This window comes from Bombina bombina, chromosome 6 (genome assembly GCF_027579735.1).
Source record: "Bombina bombina isolate aBomBom1 chromosome 6, aBomBom1.pri, whole genome shotgun sequence".
NCBI classification, from domain to species: Eukaryota; Metazoa; Chordata; class Amphibia; order Anura; family Bombinatoridae; genus Bombina; species Bombina bombina.
Genome location: NC_069504.1, coordinates 596,289,548 through 596,298,023, shown reverse-complemented (window position 1 = coordinate 596,298,023; position 8,476 = coordinate 596,289,548). Strand labels below are relative to the sequence as shown.

General features: G+C 40.0%; 1 protein-coding gene across 1 annotated transcript in view; it reads left to right on the top strand.

The window, feature by feature from the left end:
• Positions 1–3,170: 3,170 nt before the first annotated feature.
• The window catches only part of RASL12 (RAS like family 12), a 78,559-nt gene continuing 73,253 nt past the window's right edge, over positions 3,171–8,476 (top strand). Inside the window, exons 1-2 of the mRNA XM_053717584.1 lie at positions 3,171–3,774; positions 5,794–5,920. Coding sequence (XP_053573559.1) covers positions 5,797–5,920 — 124 coding nt within the window. The 5' untranslated portion in view covers positions 3,171–3,774; positions 5,794–5,796. The remainder of the gene's footprint in view (positions 3,775–5,793; positions 5,921–8,476) is intronic.

The window sequence follows — 8,476 nt, the reverse complement described above, 5'->3', positions numbered from 1 at the left end:
ATCGGTGATTTGCTCCTGAAATGTTTTTTTTGCTTTCCGATCAAATTTTCATTGATTTTCTCAGGTGAGCACAATGCAAAATGGATTAGTTTGTTAAAAGCCTAAAGCCACAAATGCCTTTCAACAGAAAAGCTCCCAAAAAGGCCTTTTTGTGTGTTAAGTGCCTGTTCTCTAAATAGAAACTGGGAAGTCACCCGAAACAATAGCCAATTCAACCCTTTTAAGGTTACAGTAAGGTCTTTTCAATTAACCGTTTTGTTCACTGTGGAAGGGAAATACTGTCTTACATTTACAAGTGTGACATTACCTATTCTAACCCAGAGCCATCCTCATCACTGATCAGCCATATGCATACCATTTGTATCTTGGAGTGATAGGCATAGTTCAATATTCACATCAAGACCCAACATCTTCTTTTTATTTAAGGTCCATAATAGTCAAAAAAAATATATACTCTAATTTGTTGAAGCATGTAATTTCAAGGCTACCGACCCTGATCCAATCAGCAGCACTAATTGCATGATTCAGCTGTGTAACTAGTGCTGCTGATTGAATTAACAGTGCTCCATAGTTGCTGAGCGGTACTTCTACTGTGTCTTTAAATGCTTTAAGGGGGTTAAACACACAGTAGTGCAGGGTCAACAGTCTTAAAATTACTACTATTGCCCTTTTATGTTTGATTTCAAGTCCCACTCCTACTGTTGTGTTTGTCACTTATAGTACTGGCATCTTCATAACCAGATTTTAAAACAGGAATGCACAATTGCAAGTTCCATAAGAACCTATTGCATATATATATATATATATATATATATATATATATATATATATATATTCATCTACACCATTCCATCTGAATGCCACTTTATATTTGCATGATGGGCATACTACTTGAGACTGCTCTATTCCACAAAGCCTGCTGGAGGGAGTGCATTAATAGCGTGTTCTTGCTAGAATTGTGCTATTATGTCCTGAAAAAACTCTTAACGACCAGTGACATACAGGGTACATTGTGGTCATTAAGGGGTTAAAGTATTGTTAATGTTTGCTAAAGGATAGTTTCACTCTGGCTTGATCGTTAAACAAGATGAAGATTACAGGTATCTGTGTAAAGGACTTATAATACTTGTACTTCATTTTAAAAGATCAGAAGCTATAACACGTGAACCTGCTCCATTGCAACATTGCCTAGGACACGTTCAAACAATATTGTGCCTTTGTGGTCGGATTTTATAGGGGACCTGCTTCCATGCACTCTATGTCCAACAGTGCTTGCACCTACATTACTGAACTCACCTTCATGAAGGCACATTCCTGTTTAGGAGTTAAATGATGTAGAAGCAATAACTTAAAGTGATTGTAAAGTTTAATGAATAGGTGCACTGTATCTAAAAATAATCTTTTAAACAGGGTCATTTTAATTCATTAAACTTTACAATGAAGCTTCTTTTTAAAAATGCTTACCTTTGCTTTATGGAAAAGAGACCGGCGATCCTCCTCCCACTTTTCCTGCTGTAGTTAGCATATCGATGACGAATCCGGCTTCCTCCAGTTGTTGCGTGGCCCCTTTGGCATCCAGCTCGCGGAGTATGCAGCGATTGGAGGAGCCGGATTTGTCATAGCTGTGCTAACTACAGAAGGAGATCCTGTTTTCCATAAAGCAAATGTAAGTATTTTCAAAAAGAAGCTTCATTGTAAAGTTTAATAAATTAAAGTGCCCCTGTGTTTAAGATTATTTTTAGATACTGGGCACTTATTCATTAAACTTTACAATCGCTTTAACTAAATGGCAGGGGTTAAAATAAGTGAATGACTTTAAAGATACTGCAGACACAGGGGGGAAACCAATAACAAGTTAAGACATAATCATGCTAATTTATTTGTGACCAGCAGTTTAATGTCCTTTTAAAGGGAAATGAGTCACCTTTAAGGTGAGGCTAAATTACCCCTTCACATGGCATATTAAAGCCTAGCAATATATATTATTTTTAAAGACAGCTTCATTTTAGGTGGCTGTGGTTTGCACTGACATTAGTTTTTTTTTTCTTAAGTATATATATTGTATATCACTTTAAAGGGTCAGTAAAGTCATAATTAGACAATTGGGATTTAGTCAGAGCACACAATTTTAAACAACTTTCCAACCTACTTCTATTATTTAATTTGCTTCCTTCACTTGTTGGTCCTTTGCTGAAAGATTTATCTAGGAAGTTCTGTTTTGCCATTTACAAAAATAAAATGTTATCTTCATATTTGATTAAAATATCTATTCTAATTGTATTTACAGTTTTTTAAGTTCAATTCTACTTTTGAGCTTCATTTGATTAGTTACTTGCTATAAGTTTTAGAGGAGAAGGCAGCAGGAAACATTTTGCCAACTATGAAATGTAAATTTCTTTCTTGTTGAATAAGCAAAATACTAGAGTTTTTTTCCCCCAACAGTAACCATATTGTTGTCAGCTGGGATCAGCACAATATGTGCTTCCCTGAAGGATACAGGGTTACATCTTGGACAGTGCTCAAAGTCTGGGGATCTGTGACAGAGGGATCATCCTTTGCTGTTGGACTATCTGGGGCATTGTGAAATACTTCCCATACCGGGAGTTTGGCTGGGACCCAAACTGTTCAAATCATTAAAACAGCACTTCACCTACGACTTACTGATGGAAAAAGAGATTTTAACATCGACATCAGTCAGAGAGAGACATTGTAACATCTGTATGAGTGTATAGGAAAAAAACAGACTGTGTGTGAGAGAACTGAAGAAAAAGGGAGAGAGAAGGAAAGAAAATGAAAACATAGGGAGACAGACTGTAGCATATTATCTGTGTATGTGTATGTGTGTGTATATGTGTATGTGTGTGTGTGTGTGTATATGTGTGTGTGTGTGTATATGTGTATGTGTGTGTATATGTGTATGTGTGTGTATATGTGTATGTGTGTGTATATGTGTGTGTGTGTGTATATGTGTGTGTGTGTGTATATGTGTATGTGTGTGTATATGTGTATGTGTGTGTATATGTGTATGTGTGTGTGTGTATATGTGTATGTGTGTGTATATGTGTATGTGTGTGTATATGTGTATGTGTGTGTGTGTATATGTGTATGTGTGTGTATATGTGTATGTGTGTGTGTGTATATGTGTATGTGTGTGTGTGTGTGTGTGTATATGTGTATGTGTGTGTGTGAGAGCAAGAAATTAAACAAAACAATGCATGGCAAAGTCTTGTGTGAAGGGCAGCATGAGAACTGGAGCATCTAAGAGTACTTTTAAAGATGTGAGCAATTTCTACAACACAATATCTGACAACCAGCCAAAAGCACGCATTTGAAAATTGATACATCTGTCTGAAGCAGCAGTGAATATCCCCAGTATTAAAGGCGTTCAAAAGAACTGGATTTCTCATAAACACCGGATTGTGGTGAAAGGCAGCAACTTGACACACAGCGCATTCTGGCAGGCACATAACAGGATCAGCTGAGAGGGAACCTGCGGACACAGGGGGAGGGTGCTCTGTTTGTGCTCCAGATGTTGTAGAGACAGCTGGTGCTGGTATAGCAGAAACCGACAGGAACTTAGTACAGATCCCAAAATTACTGAGGATTAAAGCTCCTACTGAAGAAGTTGCTGGATCTGAAAAGACTCTGGGTGCCTGGACCTACACTCACAGCATGTGTTTCTCCTGGTGGCTTTGTAAAGATCCCTCTGTGCCTTGAAGGATCTAGTGGCCTGTGAGCAGACAGACCCTAACAAGCCCCTCTCACTCATGCAAGGTGAGTGCTTACCCATCCCACTCACCTGTTGTACCCCTATGGGATGTTATTTTCTTGTTTGCAGGCAGATATTAGGTAAATAACATTGTGAGTTCATAATCAAAATATTGACAACCTGGCTAATGCCCTAGTAATCACCATGCTCACAATAAGCTGATAAAAAGGCTAAAAAAGATGTATACACACACACACACACACACACACATACTTATACTATTTACTAGTCCACAAAATGCTAGGTAAAGACAAGTTTCCAAAGAAAGATAGATAGACAGACAGACAGACAGATAGATGGATGAGAGATCGATACCCATACATATAGGTCTACATGTGGTATAAAAGTGTACAGTTTTTAGGACCACCTTTTACCTAGGAGGGTTAACAGTCATTGGTATGCATGGTAAATGGTGTGTGCATGTGTCACTCCTATATTTTAACATTTGTAGACTGGGTAGCTGCTCTAGATTTGTTTATTAAGAGTAGTGTATTTGACATTGTTTAAAGTTTCAGACACTTTTATTAGTTAAGCAATATTAAATAAAAGTTACAGTATGTTTTCTAACCATTTGTATGAATTAATGTTTATGGATCTATTTAAGTGTTATGCAGTGGGTTTAATTTGGTATGGGCACATTTAGATCTACATTTTTATAAAACAGTACTGTTTTTTAGCTAACACATTCTTCGTTGTTGTCATAGTCTACATGAAAACGGTTACATGTATGTGTAAACCTGTAATAAGAATAGGAAGTTTTAAAACATGACTACATTGCAGATTCATCATAAAACACACATTTTACCAAGTTATAGAGTAATTCAACTCATTTTTCCTGTCTAGATCTTCTAAGAATGCAAAGAATTCTCCATTAAAAAAATGTTTGAAGTAACTTCCTTATCCAAAAAAGCTGATTCACTAAAGATTAAAGTAGCTTTACAAATCTTAATCTGCTCCATGATGAGATAAATTGCCAGTATAGTGAAAAACGTACATGCTCTCATTCACAAATATTTTTACACCTTAAAAATGTCTATAGAGTGAGACATGCAGAAATAGCACGGTCTACCACGTTCCTACAGCCCTAGAAGACCTTGTGAGGTGCTGAGGTACAGTGTATATTCATTGCCATTGTCAAGGGGTTAAAATATCAGTCATTTTCCTAGTACAGTTGACAAAGCTTTGCAAATTAAGCGCAGTGTGGGGGGTTTCTCACTGAAATATGGCCTACAGGGCTTAATTGTGAGCAGCATCTACAAACTATAAAACAGTACACTATAAAAAAGTGCAGCACATGGTGGAAATTGCTCAGCAGTTAAAGGGTTAAGCATTCCCATGAAGCAAGTTGTTTGCTCCCATTTCCTATATTTTGGGATAAAAGATTAACACACCTTACAATGTTCACTTAAAGGAAGACGCAGAGCTTCCATGTTTGACAAGGAGTGCCAACAGATAACATTCTTTTGGCAACGACCGGTATCCAGACCAGTATTCAAAATAATTTTATATTGGGATATATTATGTAAGCCCATGGAGGCTATAGCTACCTGCTCTAAAGACCAGCCTTCTATTGAAATCTGTTGCTAGCTATATATATTCTGTTTTCTTCAGTTTTTATTCTGTTAATCTAGTGGAAATTTTCCATTTTTCAGTAGTGGTGCCATCTGCTTCCTATCTGGTTCCTCTGTGTGCTCCCCTGCAAAACATGGTTTACAGTGTAAGAAAAGTGTTTGGATTTACCTTTACAAATATTGTGGCAGGGTTTCCAAAGATGGCTGCCACAGTGTACCGAAAAACCAGCCACCATATTTGTACAGGAAGTGAATATGCGCTGGTCAAAACTAACCAAGGTGAAATGATGACTGCCAGAAAGGGTGCTGTTGTAATAGGGCTTTTGCCCAGGGGACCAGTGAGATCTAGTTATGCAATAGGTGTGAGGCTTTGTGTTCCTGACATTGTATTCTGCAGATGTCTAGACTTCTATAAACTCATTTTTAACCATGTTTTTCTCCTGGAATTTGCAGACAATGTCCTTGATGTTTGGAAAACCTAGAGCTCTCAATGTTGTTAATGTCTCAGGTACTAATGAACGTGGTCCACATTGGGAATGTAACATTGTCCTGCTGGGGTGCAGAGGGGCCGGGAAATCAGGTGAGAGAAGTTTTACAATGGCAAAGCCATTACTGAGTAAATTGATATACAGCACATCATGCTATTCATTGCTCACTACACAGCGACCCCAGCAGACACAATATGTAGCCAGTTATCTGCACTCAGTTCTGTATACTAAAACTGTGAGCACACATCACAATATACAGACTGTTTTCTGCACACTTACAGCACTATATGCTACTGACTGACTGTAGAAACACAGCACAATATTCAGACTGCTTTCTGCACTTACAGCACTATATGTGATTGGCTGACTATAAGCACACAAAACAATATGCAGCCTGCTTTCTGCACTTACAGCAGTATATGTGATTGGCTGACTATAGGCACACAGCACAATATTCAGCCTGCTTTCTGCACTTACAGCAGTATATGTGATTGGCTGACTGTAGGCACACAGCACAATATGCAGCCTGCTTTCTGCACTTATAGCAGTATATGTGATTGGCTGACTGTAGGCACACAGCACAATATGCAGCCTGCTTTCTGCACTTACAGCAGTATATGTGATTGGCTGACTGTAGGCACACAGCAAAATATGCAGCCTGCTTTCTGCACTTACAGCACTATATGTGATTGGCTGACTATAAGCACACAGCACAATATTCAGCCTGCTTTCTGCACTTACAGCACTATATGTTATTGGCTGACTATAAGCACACAAAACATTATGCAGCCTGCTTTCTGCACTTACAGCAGTATATGTGATTGGCTGACTGTAGGCACACAGCACAATATAAATAAAAAGAGAGAAGCGCTCAACCTGAGAATGAACAATAGCATAATAGCTTGTTCTATGGCTAGTTACCACCCAAGAAGCAGCCTCTTTTTGCTCAACATGTGTCTTTCACAGAGAAGAACTTTCCTGAAGCATATCAGTCTGATCCTGACTTCACAGTACAGTCCAGCCCTGAAATACCAGGCAATCCCTCTCTGAACGAGAGAAACAGCAAAACCCCAGACGTACGTTTCGGCCTATTGTGGGCCTTGTCAGTGAGGTGCAGCCATATCCCTCTAGGCACACTGAGCAACGGGTCCACGTCTGGATTCCCGCATCACACTTAGGGAGACTTCCCCAAGTGTCATAATTTGCATAAATAAAAAGAGAGAAGCGCTCAACCTGAGAACGAACAATAGCATAATAGCTTGTTCTATGGCTAGTTACCACCCAAGAAGCAGCCTCTTTTTGCTCAACATGTGCCTTTCACAGAGAAGAACTTTCCTGAAGCATATCAATCTGATCCTGACTTCACAGTACAGTCCAGCCCCGAAATACCAGGCAATCCCTCTCTGAACGAGAGAAACAGCAAAACCCCAGACGTACGTTTCGGCCTATTGTGGGCCTCGTCAGTGAGGTGCAGCCATATCCCTCTAGGCACACTGAGCAACGTGTCCACGTCTGGATTCCCGCATCACAATTAGGGAGACTTCCCCAAGTGTCATAATTTGCATAAATAAAAAGAGAGAAGTGCTCAACCTGAGAACGAACAATAGCATAATAGCTTGTTCTATGGCTAGTTACCACCCAAGAAGCAGCCTCTTTTTGCTCAACTTGTGCCTTTCACAGGGAAGAACTTTCCTGAAGCATATCAGTCTGATCCTGACTTCACAGTACAGTCCAGCCCCGAAATACCAGGCAATCCCTCTCTGAACGAGAGAAACAGTAAAACCCCAGACGTATGTTTCGGCCTATTGTGGGCCTCATCAGTGAGGTGCAGCCATATCCCTCTAGGCACACTGAGCAACGGGTCCACGTCTGGATTCCCGCATCACACTTGGGGAGACTTCCCCAAGTGTCATAATTTGCATAAATAAAAAGAGAGAAGCGCTCAACCTGAGAACGAACAATAGCATAATAGCTTGTTCTATGGCTAGTTACCACCCAAGAAGCAGCCTCTTTTTGCTCAACATGTGCCTTTCACAGAGAAGAACTTTCCTGAAGCATATCAGTCTGATCCTGACTTCACAGTACAGTCCAGCCCCGAAATACCAGGCAATCCTTCTCTGAACGAGAGAAACAGCAAAACCCCAGACGTACGTTTCGGCCTATTGTGGGCCTCGTCAGTGAGGTGCAGCCATATCCCTCTAGGTACACTGAGCAACGGGTCCACGTCTGGATTCCCGCATCACACTTAGGGAGACTTCCCCAAGTGTCATAATTTGCATAAATAAAAAGAGAGAAGCGCTCAACCTGAGAACGAACAATAGCATAATAGCTTGTTCTATGGCTAGTTACCACCCAAGAAGCAGCCTCTTTTTGCTCAACATGTGCCTTTCACAGGGAAGAACTTTCCTGAAGCATATCAGTCTGATCCTGACTTCACAGTACAGTCCAGCCCCGAAATACCAGGCAATCCCTCTCTGAACGAGAGAAACAGTAAAACCCCAGACGTATGTTTCGGCCTATTGTGGGCCTCGTCAGTGAGGTGCAGCCATATCCCTCTAGGCACACTGAGCAACGGGTCCACGTCTGGATTCCCGCATCACACTTAGGGAGACTTCCCCAAGTGTCATAATTTGCATAAATAAAAAGAG